This window comes from Haliotis rubra, unplaced genomic scaffold (genome assembly GCF_003918875.1).
Source record: "Haliotis rubra isolate DU_JTF1 unplaced genomic scaffold, ASM391887v1 Scf189, whole genome shotgun sequence".
NCBI lineage: Eukaryota > Metazoa > Mollusca > Gastropoda > Lepetellida > Haliotidae > Haliotis > Haliotis rubra.
In genome coordinates, this window is record NW_025765880.1 from 1,239,654 (window position 1) to 1,260,981 (window position 21,328).

The following is a 21,328-nucleotide window of genomic DNA, read 5'->3' on the forward strand; positions in this document are numbered from 1 at the left end:
GAGTGTCACATGGAGACGTGTGGTGGCGCTGAAGTCAATACCTCGTGTGACCACCGTGGGCATCCAGTACTTCACGGCATCACCTCGGTTGCCCAATCGCAGCCCACTCTGCCTGTAGTGCCTGTGCGAGTTGTTGAAGTGTCTGGGGCTGAGGGTTACGGCGTCGCACCCATCTGTCCAGGGCATCCCACAGATGTTCGATCGGGTTTAAGTCCGGTGATCTTGAGGGTCAGGGGAGCACATTGATGTTGTGGCTCTGGAGGAAGTCTCTAGTGTGACGTGCTGTGTGGGGCCTGGCATTGTCCTGTTGAAACAACTCCCTCTGGCGATCAATGATTGGAAGGAGGTGTGGGCGTAGGATTTCGTCACAGTACCGTTGAGCTGTCAGGTTGCCCTGGATCATCACCAAATCACTTCTCCTACGGCAGGTGATCGTTCCCCACATCATAACACTTCCCCGGCCGAATCTGTCCACCTGGGGAACGCAAGCGTCGGCGAAACGTTCACGTCGACATCTGTACACCCGCATTCTTCCATCGCGTCGTTCCAATAGAAATCGTGATTCATCACTGAACCAGATTCTACGCCAATTCGGTAGGTTCCAGGCCTGAACGTTGGTGCACCATTAAACTCGATGTCGACGATGTTGTTGTCGAAGCACAGGGCCAAAATAAGGTCTTCTGGCAGTAAACCAGCCTCTCTTAACCTGTTCCTGACTGTCTGTGAAGAAAGCCTCCTCAATCCGGGTATTTGTCGAGCGGTACTGGTCGCTGTAGCTGTTCGATGACACAGGTGATGTACCCGGATGTTGCGATCCTGCGCCGCAGTGGTCGCTCGAGGTCGCCCACTACGAGGGGCATCTGCTACCGAATTCTGCCGGCGATATCTCTCCCAGAGCCGTGAAAATGGTGCTTTGGTGAACATTCATGCGTCGGGCAACTGCACGTTGCAAACCAATGGCGATATGACGGTTGGCTTCACTTAGACGTGGCATTTTGCGTTCGTCAACAATATTCCAAATACAGTGAATAATCGACAGACAGCGATCAACCTTTTATACCCATCATTGAGACTATCTGATCCCCAACTTTCACGTGCATTTTGCATGTGAATTGTGTATTCTGTGACACTACACGCCGGAATTGAAAATCATGCTGTTAAATACGGGTATTTTACGGATGGTGCGTTTTGTTGTGATGTTTCAAAACATAAACGCCATAGGACTCATAAACAGAGCAAAACCTTTTGTAAAATGAATCACGTTTTAATTCATTGCTATTTTCATGATGCGTTTCTATTTTGGGAGAGTATAACAAACATAACATAAGTGGTGCCTTTGGCTACTTACAGACTTTTGTGATTTATTATTTTCTCGGTTTCCAAGAAAACGGTTCGGGCTGTAGTCTCAAAAGGGAGGGGTGGTCTTCCGGAGCACAACTCGAAAACTTCTTAATATCTTTCAGCAAAACTTGGCAGATATGTGAGGCAGATCCCAAAGTGGTGCCTTTTGCTATTTGCAGATTTTTGGCATTTTTATTTTTCCTGGTTTCCGTGGAAACGATTCAGACCTAGTCTCAAACGGGAGAGGTCGCCTTCGTTTCCGGAGCACAACTCGCAAACCGATCAACATCTTTCTTCAAGACTTGGTAGATATATCAAACTTAAGCTAAAGTGGTGCCTTTTGCTCTTTACAGATTTTTGGCAAGTTTATTTTTCTTGGTTTCCATGGAAACGTTTTGGAAATCAAGTTGGACTTTATGTAACTGTCAGTTGATTTGTTCTTTCAAATTTATGGGGTCCGGGGGGATTTGTCATCTTCTGATGACTCTTGTTTATTTTTTTAGACCCACGGGCCCTTCCATCGAGAAGCAAATATCGGTTGTTTACAAGTGTAGTTGAGGGTCTCGAGGCATTATACTGTATAGATCCGTAAATGTGTTTCCTCCGGGATACAAGTATTCCATACTGGTGTACCATTATATGACATGCATTCAAACTAATACCAATTTAATATATTTTAAAGGTTTCTGATATGCTCTTGGCGGAAGCCAAACACAGCGTTTGTGGTGATTTCTCCGGACTTATCCGGTTATCACCGAGCGCTAGATCACCTTGACCTTACAAATAAAGATGGCGGGAAGTCTCGTCACGTATGAGCTGGCTGTAGACGTAGTCTGTCTTATTGCCGTTGGAATTCCACTTTTCAGATGTTGTCACGGCATGACACCTTTCACGAAGTATATATTATACGTTTTTGCAATATTTTCTAACAGTTGGTTGACAGTTGAATAGTAGTTGTGTGTTATTGCGTGTTTGCTTAGTGTGGTGGTTTGTTGGCTATGCTGCTTCCCCTCTCGCTCGTCGCTGTCTCGCAGTGGGTTCTTCGTTAATCTTAACTATAGTTAGGTGTGGTGGCTGTGACCAGCATGCAAGGTAATGACCAGCATGCAAGGTAATGCTGTTGGCAACGTTGGTGTCCTGGTTTTGTTTTATTTCGGAAGACATTTTCAATTCGTATTTCTATTGTTGACTTCTTGCTAAAATTAATTTTGGGCACGATATTTCTCATTTTACTGATCTGATCAGTGTATTTTCATTGAATTACATTGTGGTTTAACTTTTGTGGCTATTGTTGCCTTGTCTACTGTTGATGAGAAGGCAGTTTGAAAATATTTCAAAATTACTATTATGACTGAAAATATTGTCCTCGAACAAAAATAACAATCCTTGAAAATGTTAGTGTGTTTTTCAGGTCATGATTAAAAATTAATATCAAAGATGGCAGGCTTGATTTTTATTATTTCTTGGAGCAGGAGGATAATTCATCTAAAATTGTAAATTAGTCCACATTTGTGACATTTGCATGAACATTGTATAGTGAACCAGATAATGAAAAATATAATTGCTTGATGTGATTTAGCTTTTTGTTAGGTGACACCAGATCTGGTGACATATATTTAAAGCCTGTTCAAGGTAGGGTATTCAAAGTGAGTTGGTTGATAATTTGAGTGAATCTGACTTTCTTTGAAGAATATTATGTAATGTTTGACACAACACAGTCAAAATATTTCATCACCATTATATACATCTGAACATAATACTGATACAATTAAAAGCAAGGAGATATATCAGTAGCTTTGCTTTCCCCCAAAAGACAACACAAAAAAAATCATGGGTAAAGTGAAAAACAATTTGGTTTACTTGATACCATTTCAGAAAGAGAACATTGTCAGCATGTTGTAATGAATTTCAAGTGGTAAGCACATATCACGTCTACAGGAATTACCTCCCTTTGATATGGGGATTTCCCTTATTGAAACTGATTACATTTTTCCTCGAAGTTGATAGAGTCTATATTTAAACATGATGGTTGAAATGTATTATGAACATCCTTCTATGTGATTTCTTTACTTTTTCCTATTTTTGTGGAAACTTGAAGCTGTGAGTATTGTTCTTTTGATATCTGTGATTGTGCCACATCACATATAGTAACAGTGATAAGTATGGGATCCAGAAATTTTACTCAATAGGAATAACATCACCTTGATAAACTTATTATCTTCTACATGGGTCTTACAATGAATATGAATCAAGATGTGGAAACAAAATTAATGTTTTTGGGCGGTTGAGGGAAAAGTTACCAACAGAAATTGGTTATAACTTATGTTTAATCGATTGTTTAAATAGGCACTGGAAACATCTGTCCTTGTGTTATTAACTTTTGTACACTTAAGAACACCTGTTGTTGTATATATGTTATCACAACAATTTTATAACATGTTGGTAACTTTTGAAAGCTAATTGAAAGATAAAATAATAACCTTTGAAAGCATTTGAGAAATTGCAATGTCTGTGTGACACAACAGCTCTCTTTATAGCATGAGTAATCACTGCTATCCCAAAACCTATGATTGGATGATATATGTGTAGAAGTTTGAATTTTTCTAAGCACTGATGATGATGATGATGATATTAATGAATACAGCCAAGACAAGTGCTGTCTTGTAATACTTGAATCTTGAAATCAACTGAAACTGGAGATGGGTTGGAAAGCCCAGTTGTTAATGGAATCAACCAGTCATAATGGAAATGTGTTCAGAAACACTTTCAATCAATTGTTGAGCTTGTTTACCACCTGTAATTTAGGAAGCTTGTTCGATTATATACTGTAAATCGCATATTGTTTGTGGCACGATATTTTTTGCTAGTGGCAACCAATGGACGTTTTTGCGTCATGATATTTCTGCGACTTGCCTAATTCTCAAAAATAAATTGCAACTGAAAGTTCTACCTAAAGTAAATCCAATCACATATTAAAGGTTACCTAGAAACAACACACACTGCATAAGCCTGGTTAGCTTGAAACTTGAGTGAGTGAGTTTAGTTTTACGCCGCACTCAGCAATATTCCAGCGATATGGCGGTGGTCTGTAGATAATCGAGTCTGGACCTTGAAATACAATGACATCACCAAAGCTGTTGCAGGGCTCCAGATAAGGGCCGTATCGGCGTTGTACGGATAAAAAATATGCATGATACGGTAGGAAATAATTTAGAAACAGTAGCAGATACGCACCACAGCAGTGGTGTATGGTCTTAGAATCATTTACAGACGTATTTATCTGAAAAAAGTATTGTTTTATTGTTTTTTACCTGTTTACACAAGAGTCGCAATGTCGTGGTGCATATATGAAACGAAACACAAGATCACATACTCCATTAAATTCAGTTCAGTACTCCAAAAGTTTGTCCAGTACTCCTATATTTAAAAAATAAGGAGTACATACTCCTGATGTTGAAAAATTATCTGGAGCTCTGTGTTGATATCCGGATAAGTGTCAAGAAACCTGTCCATGCTCGTTGAATGGTGTCGGCCTATCAAACGGTCTCTAAAGACTGTCGGACACACTGATTGAGTAACTTTTGTTTGTGTATCCCTTGTTTGACATGTGAGTGCTAGTAATGTTAGTAATTAGTCTTTCCCCAAGTTGTTGTCGTCATTGCTTAATTAATGTATTTTCTAGATCTGTTGTATGAACTGGTGATTAATACAGAGGTAACGACTGTTTATTGCGTTTGACCAACAAATTGCGTCATGATATTTTTGCGAGCTCAAGTCATTTTCAATTTTCACAGAAATATCATGTTCACAAACATTTCGTGAATTACAGTATCTTTGAGATTAATTAAAACCTCTTCCCACTGTGCATTAAGCATGTACATTAATTTCTGTGTGTTTGTAATATTAGCTGTTACAGATTTAATAAACAATGCCATCAAGTTTCTTTGTTAAAAAGAACTATGATTATAAACATGCCTTGACATTCCAATTCTAGAAATTCCAAATCTGAATTTAATTATTGACATGCTTACTTTATTCAGTGCCAGAGATCTAGGATTCGAAGCAAAATGCCTTTGGCTTACAAATTTTGCAAAATGTATTGATATTCTCCCATATTGAAAATTTGATATAGTATTTCCATAAATTTGTCATTTGCTGCAGCCTTAGGGCTGAGCAGGTCTAGATACATCCCTGGCTGCTCCGTCATGGTTAAAGTTTAAAATGCTCATTTCTACTGCATCATGCTAAACATCTTTTCTTACTTTCAGAATGTAGCCACAGTCATCTTGAATGATGTCACGACGAGGGGCCCCGATGTATGGGGGCCGGAAGCAGCGGGCACATTTCTTTGCCCAACAAGCATTTGAAATTGAAAGTGAGTAAAATTGAGTTTATGTTGGTCATCATTATTACACAGTAAGCTTCAATAATGTTTAGTAGGAATTTATCTGGACATGCCCAGAGGCCAATATTAGACCCTATGGCAACAGTAAAGACAGTAAAAATTCCCAGTTTGAATTATGAAGGTTCCCTTTACCTCAAAACCACTGTGATGTTGCTGGAATATTGCTAAAAGCAGCGTAAAACCCAACTCACTCACTTTACATCAAATTACAAATATGAGAATACTGAGAAATCAAACTATTTTTGAATTTGCCAAGCAAGGGCACTTTGTTTATAGATAATTCATTGGAATGTTGTGAGTGAGTGAGTATAGTTTAATGCCACTTTTAGCAATATTCCATCAAATTTGTGGTGGGGGACACCAGAAATGGGATTTACACAGCGTTTAAAATTCCCGCCTGCCCAGCTGTCCAGAACGGTCATCTTGGACGGTCAAATTTCAAAGGTAGCCTGTCCGGTGGTCTGGTAGCTGTTTTTATTTCATAATATCAGACAGGTTCTCTTGTTGTGGTGTTTAAGGTATTATGCTAATTATGTTAAACTATTTACAATTGGACAGTTCACTTTACAATAACCAATCACAACACATGTACTTTCAGTTTACCTAAACTCGGTGCATTGCCTGTTAGTTCTATGCTGTTCATTGCGATGCTTGCAAACAGTAAACCTGATATTTGTTTTCATTGTTGAAAACCGGACAGGCAAGTTTGTGTCCGGACTGGTAATTGTTTTAAATTACTCGTCCGTCTGTCTGTCTTGGAATTTTGGGAGTTTTGAACACTGCTTTACATGTGTGGAGTTGAACCCGATACTTCGGTGTGACAAGCAAACGCTTTAACCTCCATACTACCCCACCACGCTTGTAAGATTATGAATAACACATTAATAGGAGCATGACTTCTTGATGTAAATGTTAAGGTTAGCATGGTACACAGTGTATGATCTCATACAGTGCAAACCGGATATAGTGCGCTGTACGTTCGTGCTTTGGTTGATAGAAATGATGTCATGGGCTCTGTTTTGTTATTACTGTGAGTATACTTCAAGTACTAGAATGAGCGAAATACTTCTTCTTACTCTTATAAACTATAATTCACTGCCAATTTTAATATTTCTTTCGAAAATCAAAAGCGCATCACCGATTTTGCTCCTTCGCCCAAAACATTGAAAAAACAGCAACAATATTCCTTAATTTCGCAATTTCTTGGTAAAACTTGACAACATATGAAATATTTGATAAATAAGCTTTCAAATGGTGTATAATATTCCTAACACAGAGTTTTCGTTTCTTTACACGAGAGTTAAACGTTACCCTACTATGCATCATCACTGTACATGTTGATAGCCGCTGATACAGTTGGTTGATAGCGCTTTCAAAACAAATCACTGTACGGTTTCTAGGGCCGGTGGGGTAGCCTAATGGTTAAAGCGTTGGCTTGTCACGCCGAAGACCCGGCTTCGAATCCCCACATGGGCACAATGTGTGAAGTCTATTTCTGGTGTCCCCCGCCGTGATGTTGCTGGAATATTGCTAAAAGCGGCATGAAACCAAACTCAGTCAGTCAGTCATTAGTTCATGTTATCATTTCTAAGTAATTGAAGTTCTTATTTAATATGTTGCTTAATTTTCTTAAAGGCACTGCTGAATTCAACATAGGCCCACAAAATGAACACTGCAGTTTGCTATCATAGTGATTTTCAGACAAATTCTTTCAACATTATCATTGACCACTGTATTATAAATCACCCATCCAGTGAATGAAAATACAAATTCTAATATCATGACCAGAAGTACAGTCGTGCCCCGTTTATCCGAACCTCAGATATCCGGAAAACACGCCTTCCGAACGAAAATTCCTCAAAACGAATTCACAATGTTATAAAAGTACTCACTTATCCGGAAATCCGGTTTCCGTAACCGGACGGTCATATTCACATACAAAACACTAAATTATATGCATTTTATTCTCGTATATCCAGATGGCTGAGCACCTGTCAGTATGTTTACACACACGTTTTACCGAGTGATTTGCGTGCCCTAACACTAAAGAAGTCGGCAGTCTTTGAAGTGTGAGAGGATTAACTACGTGTAATTAGCAAGGTGACACTGAGTTAATTTTGAGTTGTGATTGGCAAGGCTAGACGTCCCCGTTGTTTTGGTAGTGACTTTAATCGGGAAGTTTATGTTAGGTACAGGAACAATGCAACACATGGATGACATCAGAACTGTTCCGTGATTGGTTGCTAGCATTTGGCAGGCAGATGCATGTACAGTTATGTTCGCACGTGTTACTGACTTGACTACTTTATTTGACAAGATGATATTTATGTATGCATTGTTATTTGTTGATGTCTTATCAATAAAAATTACGTCTGAGGTCTATTATGCAAGTTTCTTGTATGTCTTTTTACATATGGTCCGTGGTTCAGATAACCGGAAATTCGTTTATCCGGACAATTTCAAGAAAAACACAAGTGTACGGATAAACATCTGACTCTCATCGGAAAAAAACTATCACACGAAACTGGTATTTTGGAAAGTGGTGAAGAATTTGTTAATAGATTGGAAATTTGTGGATTAGAACAGGTTACCAAATGTTCAGGCGAACAAAAAAGAGTAGTTGAGTCATAATGTCATTAGGATTTGCAGTAGTCATGTGAGACAGTTGAGGCAACTCAAAGTTGGAAAGCCTCTTGCACATGACAAATGTCTGAAAGCTGTGACTGAAGACAGTCCAAATATGCTTTCGTAAGTAGTAGTCTCAAAACCATCAAAGCCCTCCCACACGGCCTAGATAAACTGTGGTTTCTTGTTGCAGAATGCACTACATCACACTTATATTGTAAAGGGATGTATGTTATGAATAAGAAGAAGGCTTTCATGAACACACATTAACACACATGAACTCAGGCATACATGAACACACATGAAATCAGGCATACATGAACTCAGGCTTTCATGAACACACATGAACTCAGGCATTCATGAACACACATGAACTCAGGCATACATAAACTCACATGAACTCAGGCATACATGAACACACATGAAGTCAGGCTTTCATGAACACACATGAACTCAGGCATACATGAACACACATGAACTCAGGCATACATGAACTCAGGCTTTCATGAACACACATGAACTCAGGCATACATGAACTCAGGCTTTCATGAACACACATGAACTCAGGCTTTCATGAACACACATGAACTCAGGCTTTCATGAACACACATGAACTCAGGCATACATGAAGACACATGAACTCAGGCATACATGAACTCAGGCTTTCATGAACACATATGAACTCAGGCATACATGAACTCAGGCTTTCATGAACACACATGAACTCAGGCTTTCATGAACACATGAAATCAGGCATACATAAACTCAGGCATACATGAACACACATGAACTCAGGCATACATGAACACACATGAACTCAGGCTTTCATGAACACACATGAACTCAGGCTTTCATGAACACACATGAAGTCAGGCTTTCATGAACACATATGAACTCAGGCATACATGAACTCAGGCTTTCATGGACCGCCTCTGTGGTGTAGTGGTTAGAGCGTACACCCGGAGAGCGGAAGGTGGCGGGTTCAATCCCTGACCTCGCCTTACCAAAAGACATTAAAATATGGTACTTGTTGGTCCCTGCCTCGGCATTAATGGGTACAACAAGGACTGGTCGGCTCGGAGTCAGTATAATGTGTCTGAGTGGGGTATTCATGCTTCACCGGTCACACGCATGCACATCGTCATATGAGCGAAATATTCTCAAGTACGACGTTAAACCCGATTTCACCTTACCTCACCTCAGGCTTTCATGAACACACACATGAATTCAGGCATACATGAACACATGAACTCAGGCATACATGTACTCGGGCATACAAGAAAGCATACGTGAACACATGCATGAACTCTTGCCTACTCTTGTGAATAATATATGAACTGGCCACAACTGTGTTGCATTTCGGCTACGGTAGAACACAAACAGATACAAAGAGGAAAATACCTGAAACAGTATTTATTTAGGGCTGTTGTGAATCACTCTCAAATGAAAACTAATTATACCCTATGTGAATGATGACATAGGCATATTTATTATCCATACGATGAAACATAATCAGTGTCATATATATCATGCACATGCACATATCACTTTTGCCTAGCAACCATTGTTTCTGTATTTCATCGTCTGTGATGTCATTAAACAATTGTATATGATGTCAATGAACAGGGCAGTTAAACTTGCTTACCATGTTTTACTGCACAAATGTACATGAATGAAATGGATAATAAAGAAATTGTTACACTCGCATGTGTGCCACATGACTTATACGAAACTCGTGCAAAATTGTGTATCGCTCTCGCTCGGGCAATACAAAATTTCCTACTCGTTTCGTATAAGTCGTATGACACACTTGCTCATATACACAATGACTAATACATTTTGAATTGTTCTCATGTTGTGAATAGGGTGCTTGTTATCATTGTTCTGACTGGAAACAGAAACTTTAAGGACTATTTAAATAAAGTGTTGTAGAATGAAACCATATTGAATGCTAATGAATGCTCTGTTTATATGGGCCGGTGGGTTAGCCTAATAGTTAAAGCGTTCGCTCATCACGTTGAAGACCCAGGTTTGATTCTCCAAATGCTTTGAATGTGTGAAGCCTATTTCTGGTGTTCCCTGCCATGATATCGTTGGAATATTGCTAAAAGTGATGTAAAACCATACTCACTCACTCACTCATTCTTTAGCATTGTAGAATGAAACCATATTGAATGATATAGATATAGATTGGTGATTCTTCTTTATCAACAGACTCCATTGTTAACATTGTGAAAGATTATTTAGTTTAATCAGAAATTTTCAGCAAGTGCATTCTTAACTTTTGGGTTTTGTTTTGTACCAAAGCATTGTAATCTGTTCCCTTAACACCTAGGAAAAGTAGACCTTTGAAAAAGACTGGAGACAGCTTGTCTAAAAAATATAATCTACTGTCTTGATTAATCTGTGACTTTCAGTATGCATGCTCTAAGATTTAACAGCAAATTTCAACACTTTTTCAGTGTCAATAAAGAAGAACTCTGTCAAAGAAATGATTGACGTTGCCAAGAAATTTTTTGAAGATGGTCAGTATGACTCTGCTTTCAATCTCTGCAATGCAGCTGAACATAAAGCATATGAGTTCTTTGAGTACCCTGACGGTGACCTCTTTATGGATCTCTTTGACCTCCGTACTCAGCTGCTCATCAAACAAAATGATCCCATTGGAGCACTTGACGATGCCTCGCAAATGATGGAAATAATGAGTTTGAATCCACTGGTAAGTTCTTATGTTCATTTGTTACATATCCTGTAAGCTTTTACTTGACTAAACTAGGTTGCAGCGTGTTCAAAGGCACAGCAATGGGCTGTGCAGATCTTTGTCACCTGGGTATCCCAGAAACCTGTGCTTCGAATCCCGGTGTAGCAGGCCATTTCTTCACGGTCTAACTTTCCCGGGGAGGATCTGGCCTAGGCCAAACTTTCCCCAGGGAAGTTTTGTCCTAGGATATTCTTACCCTGGATCAAGTTTGGGCTAGGCTAAAGTTCCCCCACTAGACCAAAGTTTCCCCCTGTTTAAACTAGGATATTTTGTTCTGTTTTCTGTGAAACAGGTGGAGATTCTGGCCTAGCTAGGCTACTTCCCTACCCTTGTTTTTATTTGAAAAGGGGATGATTCTGGGTACGAATTAGAATATCTTAAGAACCGTTGTCTAGATTCATAACACTTACATCAGGAGTATAGAAGATGACATACTGGCTCAAGTACATATGCTTGAATGTGTGACGTTTTGATATAGTTTCCCTGAACATACAGATATGCCCCTAGACATAATATCCTCCCATCTTGTATACACATACACATGTGTATGAATTTGTGTGTTGTATTCAGATTCTATTGCTAGAAAGCATCAGAAAATAACATATTGTTCAAATCATTGTGTTTCCTATTCTATCCTTTTCTCCCGTGTAAGAAATCTAATACAGATATTAATAATTGAATAATAAATGAGGGATAAAATATATTCATGAAAGTATTGGAATTGTTTGTTGTTAAAGGAAAGATAAGAACATGGATAGAATGTATGTATATATATAACATATACATATATAGTTTAAGACAAGAGTTCTAAATACTCATCTAACTAAACTTAGGACTGCATTCTTCTTGCTCTTGGTCAAGTTTTAAGTATGAGACAGATGGTTTTAAATATTATTTGAATAAAACATGACAGTAACAGATTTGTTAATGAAAACCAAAAAGAAAGATACATCTAATTTTTCCTTATCCTGACTCATGCTCTTTTTGCTTGTCGTCTTCTTCTTGCGAACATAGTGGAACACTTGTATCTCCCTAATTGAAGCTCCCTTCAATGTAAAATCACTAATTAGTACTCACCACGAGTTACCTCCCTTCCACAAGCGCGGGAACGAGGGCGCCACCTCCACCCATGTGCCTCACTCTCTCCTCCTTCGCCCAGTGAGCTGGACGTGAGAGCGCCTGTGTCTCCCGACACACTATACCCTTTGATTATATTTAGTTAGTTACCTCGTATAGACATCTATAGAGGTTTAGCTAGTATCCTTCAACAATTATATATTGATATTTAGTCGTGTTTCTACTGTTTATTCACGGGATGCCATGTTTATTCTGTGGTTTACGTTGATGAAAATTTCTGTACTGTTGCAGATTACGTTTTTTATTCTGCTGCTGATCCGCATTAATATGCCCTAGCTGTACTGCGCCATGTTTCATTTTATTCACGTGGCAGTTGCGGTACTAATTTATCCAATTCTGCCTTTAATAAATAATTACTTTGTGTTTGAGACGCGCAGCAGATAGGTCGCGTATGCAGAGTCTAGCCATGACTGATACACCAGAACCCCTCGCCAGTCTACTGCTGTTGGTCGACCCCCCTCCCGTCTGGTGTTCCGCTAGAGTGGTGGAGAGGCGTGGGACGTAGTCCGCCGCCTCCTAGAAGCGTCCTGCTCACCCAGACATCCCATCGTCGCAGCCGAAGACTAGAGGGCTTCTACTGCATCTCAACGCAGACTTCGCACCCCCAGGGCAGCGTCGACCTCTGAGGGGAAATCAACGAAGTCTACTAGAACTTTCTCAGCCGAGATTGTTCCCGTCGCAGATTTGGGCCTGTATGATGATCAGCCGATCATCATACCTGATGTACATCAAAAGAATGACCGATGTCGGCAACAGTGATGTCAGCGCAGATCAACATGCAGCCTGATGTACCAACGCTGATATTCGATGATCTTCCTGAGGGTCCCGTCGCTACCAACACTCAACGCAGACTTCGCACCCCCAGGGCAGCGTCGACCTCTGAGGGGATATCAACGAAGTCTACTAGGACTTTCTCAGCCGAGATTGTTCCAGCCGCTGAACTGGGCTTCTACGATGATCAGCCGATCATCATCCGCGGCGTACGCCACAAGAAGCGACCAGTGACATCAGCAGAGATCGCCATGCAGCCTGATGTCTCTACACTGATGTCAGACGACTTCCCTGAGGGCTCAGCAGCTGTCATCGCAGAGAGGGCACCGACCACTTCGTCGCAGACCATCCCAGACGAGCTGTTGCGGCAGATCATGACCATGATGGAGGGCCACTACAGACGGGAGAAGCAGCCAGCCCAGGGCCTGAGCAACGCAGACGACACCCCAGAGGCACCCCCAGTCAGCGTAGCAGCCACGACGAAGCAGCCTTCGAGAAGGAAGTCACAGACCACCTCGACGAAGGACCCAGATGTACAGTCTTTGCGAAGGCCTTTGCGAAGGCGGGAGAGATCGTCACCGTCCTCGGCCTCATCCTCAGATGCAGACTCAGAACCAGACATCACGGAAGCCGTCACGGAGGTCAAGGCGCCGCTCCCCAGGTCCGGACGCAGAGGAAGCTTCACGAAGGCCGCCACACAGATCGTCATCGTCCAGAAGGACGTCGAGGGACTACTCAAGAGCTTCGCGAAGCTATCAACATTCTCCTCACAGATCTCCGAGAAGGTCATCCCATAGACGCAGATCACCTAGACGATCTCCACGCCGTTCATCACGCCGATCTCCGCATACATCACCACGTCGATCACCTCGCAGGTCACCACACAAGTCTGCACACAAGTCTACAGTCAGGTCTCCCCAAGCGTCACCCGACATAGAGATAGCAGCACACAGTCCACCATCAGAAGAGCATCAACCTCTCATCAGCGATGCTGGGATAGAAGATGATGGAGGCATCATTTTCTCAGACGCTGAGATACGATATTGGATGGTAAACAACCTAGATCTCTCTTCACTTTCCAAGAGTGGCAACTCGGCGCAGACATACCTGATGAAGGAAGACGATGCAGACGCCATCACCTTACCTCCGATCGACCCGATTGCTGCGGTGCCACAGAATGTGGACACAGCCTACCATAAAGCCATGAAAGTTCAAACGCCAGAGGCGTATGTTCTTTGGCCTTAATAGATCTAGAACGATCAATGAGATTCTTATCACCAGATTTCGTGACACGACTTCTGAAGATGATAGGATGATCTACTCGGCTCTACTTATGCAGAACCAGCAAGAACCACACCCTGTATGAAGCTAACGCTCATATATTGATCGGACTCTTCGCTAAGGAAGTCCCAGGCCGCCTCCGCGAAAAGGAGCTAGAGCCTCACCAGTTACAAGGGACGCCACGGAGGAGGAGTAGCGCTTCGCCGAATTTCACATCCTGTTGAACACAGAGGTCGCTCATGAAGCAAGCATGAGTCAGGATAAGTATAAAATATCAAATTTACTCTAAAAATGACATATATATATACTGATCGGACTCTGACTCGATACCTTCGCGAAGGTCGCGAAGGCTAAGTGGCTCCAAGTCTACTTCACCCAGAAGATCTAGAAGGGATACTTCGAGAGCTTCGTGAAGTCTCCGGCGTTCACCGAGGAAGTATCCTCCAAGGTCTCCATATACTAGCCACTCGTCATATATAGCTACTCGTCAGTCCGTTCAAGACATCGCATAAGTTGTCTATCAACTGTATGCCATATGCCGTCTATAAGCCTACGTGAAGACAATTGCACAGGCTATTTACAACACAGAACGTCGCTATATTAATTAGTCAACGACGTTTCATAGATTTTCACAGAAATCAACTTTCCGTATAGATTGCTAGAATATGCTATCCCGCACTACGATACGATTATCTACATGCGTGACCATTACGCAGATCTGCAGACAATTCAATATCGAAATTGAACAGCAGCCTTCTTACAGCGAGCATAACTCATAATCGTCAACGTTTCTGAGAAGTAATATGTACAACAAGTTCAGCTTTAATTCTACAATTACGACGATACATTCATGTATACAGTCTACAAGCTGACAACTTGCAAGTTTATTGTACCTTTATATAAGGAAGTCGGAATTCAATTCAAAACTGAAGTTACTTTCACGACAGCCAGGAAAATAACCTACCCAGCATTAATATTACAGAGCGAGGTATTTCGGCTACCGGAGGTTTCGCTTTACCATTAACCCTCAAACACGTGGTCACTCGGGTAACTTCGAAGCTACGGTGAAGACCGACGATTATGCTAATATAAACGACGCAAGATTTTATACAAGGTTTTTCCTGCTACACCGGTGACATCACAGCTGGGTATTCTACAGAATCAAAATGCCTTGTTCTGATTGGACCACTGATGGACAACGACGTGCGACGAGAGGTCGATCTTAGTTCACAGTTCAAGACTTACGCTATACAAGTGACAACTATATATCAGTGAATGAGCAAGCCTCCTTACAGTCCAGTTAATCTGAACCTTCATGATTGGGCTGCTTTCTTCAGGTTAGAGACCCGCCTCCTGTCAAGTTAGGACGAGGCACGGCAGTCAGGCTTAATTTACATGAAGTTCAACGAGGACAGACACACCTGGTTGTGCACCTACATCGCCAAGGACTTCGCAGCTTAATTTACCTAGACGACGGGATACAAGTGGATCTAAATCCACAGCGCCTCAGACTACAGCTGAATTTCATCATCAAGCTACTAACACAACTAGATGATTAGTAAACCTACTTAAGCTTTCTGATTGGAGGATTAAAACGGAAGTTTCACGCCCAACTTGGGGATCTGTATATAGTGCTCCAACACCTCACAAGTGAGGTTTATGAACACGCTTGGATGACATACTTGGACTTCATGATACGATGATTCTATCAATGATGGCCAGCAAGAGCACTGTAAATTTATCTCCACCGAACCAAACAGGAGGGAAAAAATGCATCAGATTATTTCCTCTATCATCAAGTTACGCAGACTGAAGTCTCATGTACTACCATCTCCTTTTGATCAGAACTGTCATACTACGTGCCTACAAGACTGATGGACCCGATCCGATCCCTCCATGAGCTTCTAATACTCATGATATTAGAGCTAAACTTCTACAATTGATCTACACAAATGTTATTTGAAATTATGGAGGGGTTATTTCTGAGATCTGATATGGTGGTTGCCAACCATTATCTGAGAGATATCACCGCCGAGGATCGCCTCAGGTATCCACCAATTCGGTCCCATGGTCCTCGCACAACAGTTGACAGTTCTCGAGAAGATAAGTCAATCTTACAGATTTCTACTTATCTTATAACAGTACTAAATAGCTACATGCTATATATAATTTGCTTAAGTTCCTTTTATCATCACAGTACTATGATTATTACATCATACAATATATAAGTTAACAACTCTACAGAGTTTGTTATTATATATTTACCTAAAGTTAATCATATCTTAAGCGTAGTACTATGGTTACATTATAAATGCATTAGCTAACAAACTCTACAGAGTTTTTTGGCTATTATATACGTAGCTTAAGTTAATTATATCTTAAGCATAGTACTATACTCATATTGTAAAAATATATTAGCTTACAAACTCTACGGAGTTTTTGCTATGATATAGGTAGCTTAAGCTTATTCATATCTTAAGCTCAGTACTATGTCTATATCATATAAGTATATTAGCTAACAAACTCTAAAGAGTTTTTGCTATTTGGCTTAAGTTTCATCATATCTTAAGCATTATGGTTACATTATAACATGTATTAGCTAACAAACTCTCACGGAGTTTTATATGCTGTTATATATGTAACTTCTAAGCTTATTCATATCTTAAGCTTTAAGCATGTATTAGTACAAACTCCATGTTTATATCATATAGGTATATTAGCTATCAAACTCTAAAAGACTTTGCTGCTATTATATATTTAGCTTAAGTTTTCATTAAGCAATATTTTATATCATATAAGTATTCTAGCTAACAAACTCTAAAGGGTTTTTTGCTATTATATAATTAGCTTATTCATCATATCTTAAGCAGTATGGTTATTTATAAAATGTATTAGCTAACAAACTCTCTGAGGAGTTTTGCTTTTATATATATAGCTTAAGTTTAATCATATCTTAAGCTCAGTACTATGTTTATAACATAAAAAGTATATTAGTTAATAAACTCTAAGGAGTTTTTTGCTATATACATTTAGCTTAAGTCTAATCATATCTTAAGCTTAGTACTATGGTTACATTATAAGTCTATTAGCTAATAAACTCTACAGAGTTTTTGGCTATTGTATATGTAGCTTAAGTTAATTATATCTTAAGCACAGTACTATACTCATATTGTAAAAATATATTAGCTAACAAAGTCTACAGAGTTTGCTATTATATATGTAGCTACAGCTTATTCATATCTTAAATTAGCTTAAGTTTAATCATATCTTAAGCTTAGTACTATGTTTATATCTTAAAGTAATTTAGCTAACAAACTCTAAGGAGTTTATACTAACATATTAACAAGCTTAAGCCTATTAATCTTAAGCATTGTATTAATGTTATATATACTTTATCATAATAAGTACATTGTAATAAGTACATTGTAATAACCTTTATATGGCAGCTGATAAGTTAGCAGCAGGAATTCATCAGTTCAGTACCTTTATGAAGTTCCCATAGGGTTATTACAATCATCACAGTTCAAATCACTAATTATTAAAATCCAAAGTATTATATATTCCCACCTCCTTTGTCCATAGGATTCTACAAGCAAAAAGAGCATGAGTCAGGATAAGGAAAAATATGTAATTTTTAGAGTAAGGAAAAATATGTAATTTTTAGAGTAAAATTGATATTTTATGCTTATCCTGACTCATGAGGTAAGCCCTCCCATCCTCCCCACATAACACTTTGGATTTCCCTGTAAATTCAAATGTTGGGCTCAGTATATGAGGAGAGAGTGAGGCACATGGGTGGAGGTGGCGCCCTCGTTCCAGCGCTTGTGGAAGGGAGGTAACTCGTGGTGAGTACTAATTAGTGATTTTACATTGAAGGGAGCTTCAATTAGGGAGATACAAGTGTTTCCACTATGTTCGCAAGAAGAAGAAGACAAGCAAAAAAGAGCATGAGTCAGGATAAGTATAAAATATCAATTTTACTCTAAAAATTACATTTTTGTTATTCATACTTAAATTATGTACCAATGGTGAGAATCAAGATCATATATCAAAGTTCAAACTATGTCATGGTTCAACTATGAAATAATATTTATGTATTATTTTTTATTAAATGTCAAGGTTGAATAAACATAGATGAATTTAAAAGTGGCGAGGAACCTTCTCAACATGTATTCAAAACAGTGGAGGCATTATGTTACTGAAACATTTAAACAATATAACTTGCCGTGATTTGAGTATCTTTTTCCTGACAGACATTGCACAGCTTCCTTATTCACAGTGCAGGTTAGTTTCATTTGTCCAATGTACAATTACCGAAGGTCACAATGCCCAATTATGCTCAGTAAATAATTAAGTGAAATATCAGATTAACTGGTAGTCAATGTTCATTTTAGTGGTTAAGAACAGAATTCAGTATATGTATCATTAAATCAAATGTAAAATTATGTAGTAATATAGAGGAAATGTTTAAATCATTATTCTTCGGTACATAACATCGACTGCACATTACATATGCATATACATATACATTGATTTCGACCATCGGCAAAAATACTCTTTACCCTTTAGATAAATAGATGACATTTGTAAAATTGTACTCTCAGGTTTCAAGGGTAGTATGAATCCTATTAACCTGTCCAAACAGTTAGTTTGGACTACCTTGACAGTTTGCAAACTTTTGATGTGTACCCGGTAAATCAAACTCACTTGAACTGGTTTTATCATGGAAAATTATATGTGTCAAAGGTTTATGTGGATATGCTAAAAAATAATTTCCCTGCCTCAACGTGGAAAGGGGGACTATGTATTCAGCAGCGTCCGTACATATGTCCCGATTCTTGTTAACGCGATATCTCATGAAATGTTGTACCCAATGTCTTCAGATTTGGTGACAGTCTACATTGGAGGATTACCCAGACACCAGTCGATTTGGGTGACCTAGACCTTATTTTCAAGGTCACCATGACACTTTGACCACTTTTCAAACTCTTGTTAACACGATATCTCATGAACTGTTGTACCCAATGTCTTCACATTTGTTGACAGCCTGCATTGGGGATTACGCAGCCACCAGACGATTTGGGTGACCCTGACCTTATTTTCAAGGTCACCATGACACTTTGAACAGTTTTCAAACTGTTGTTAACGTGATATCTCATGCACTGCAGGGGTGGAAATAACTTTAAAATTGCTGGTGTACTCTGGTACAGTGACACATGTAAAATCACTTGCCCTAATAACTTTTCCACTATATGGCCCATTTTCTTGTTGATTTTTTAAATAAATAACATTATTAACATTGGAAAGTCAACTGACTCCGGTACAGCGTGATATACAAATTTGCTTGCCCGACAGAAAAAAACACTGGACTCGGACGTAGGGCAATGGGTTATTTCCACCCCTGCACTGTTGTATCCAATATCTTCAAATTTGGTGACAGCCTACATTTGGGAATTACACAGACACCAGTTGATTTGGGTGACTTTGACCTGATCTTCAAGATCACCACGACACTTTGACTACTTTTCAAACTTATGTAAACGGGATATCTCATAAAACATTGCACCCAATGTCTTCAATTTTGTCGACAGCCTATATTGGGTGATTATGCAGACATCATTAGTTTCAGGCATCTTGTATGTGACCAAAAATATAAAGTAGTAAATATGTTATAAATATTCCACTCTTTAACGGCGGGGGACATTGTCATATCAGTGGCGAACACTTGTTATTCTTTGAAGTGGAAAATTTATTGATCCTAAAAATATATCCTTAGTGAGAGTATGGTTTTACGCTGCTTATAGCAATATTCCAGCAACATCACAGTGGGAACTTCAGAAGACAGATCCCTAACGATGATAATCTTTGAAATAACAAGTCTGTTAGAATAAGAGCTATGTCCCTTTGAATATCAATAAACAATGTTGTCTGCTGCAACAATCATGATGTAACTCTTTATGTCCCAAACAGAGGAACGGATGAAATGGTTCTGGAAAACACTAGAATTTGGCACCAAAAACTAGTGGTGGTCCGATTAATTGAAATAATCGAAGATTGGTCGCAGTGACTAAACGACCAAGCAATCCATCATGTTTTCTCATAATCGAACACAAACAATTCTGGAACACTTGTTTTCATTAACAATATTTTTCACAAGGTTGGTTTTGTCTGTTACATTTCATAAGCACTACAAGCTCGTTTCAACTCATGATTGAATTTATCTTAAAGACTCCAAGAAATTTATGTTCCTAACATACTAGTCATCCTTTAAAGATGTGAAATTTTGCAAAAAAACCCCAAAAGAACTACGTGTTTTTCCTTATTTTTATGTGCATTAACAAATTTCATAAATGACGCTAACCAATTTTTTTTTTTCGATGATTGATCGGTTGTAATGAACTAATCATCAATTATAAGATTTTAACCAATTCCCAACACAACCAAAAACATCAGCCAGATAGTACAGTCATCCCTTGCAATAATGCCCTTTGTGATGCCACAGTCTTGGTTAAAGTGCGGGATAATAAAAAAAATCGTGATCCAAGCATCTTCACGTCAACAGAAATAGTAATCAACAAATCTACTGTTGTGCTCAGCTTTATCATGTAAGGATTAACCAGTAAACTTCAATGCAGATGGTAATATAAAGTGAGTGAGTGAGTGTGTATGGTTTTACGCCACTTTTAGCAATATTCCAGCAATATCATGGGCTTCACACATTGTACCCATGTAGGGAATCGAACCCGGGTCTTCAGTGTGTCGAGCGAACACTTTAACCACTAGGCTACCCCACCACCCCAGTAATATAAAGTGTTCATTGTGTATCCTTGTGTTATAGGTTTTCAGATGCTTGAGAAGAACATTCAGTGTTTTGTTGATTACTCGAACAGCGGAACATTGTACTAACTTATAAAATATAACTTTTTCTTAAAGATAAGCCTTCATCCAAGTGTTCACAATGTTTGCGTTGTGCAAAACACCTCATTATGATGCAAGTCAACACTACC

At 39.3% G+C, this 21,328-nt stretch overlaps 1 protein-coding gene across 2 annotated transcripts in view; it reads left to right on the forward strand.

Moving 5' to 3' along the window:
* Nucleotides 1-2,139: 2,139 nt before the first annotated feature.
* Nucleotides 2,140-21,328, forward strand: part of LOC124274238 — a 42,004-nt gene continuing 22,815 nt past the window's right edge. Inside the window, exons 1-3 of one of the 2 annotated variants that reach the window (XM_046709579.1) lie at nt 2,140-2,237; nt 5,610-5,716; nt 10,834-11,090. In XM_046709579.1, coding sequence (XP_046565535.1) covers nt 5,632-5,716; nt 10,834-11,090 — 342 coding nt within the window. In that variant the 5' untranslated portion in view covers nt 2,140-2,237; nt 5,610-5,631. Of the gene's footprint in view, nt 2,238-3,320; nt 3,442-5,609; nt 5,717-10,833; nt 11,091-21,328 lie in introns of those variants that run through there. The other variant, XM_046709580.1, reaches the window with a different exon arrangement.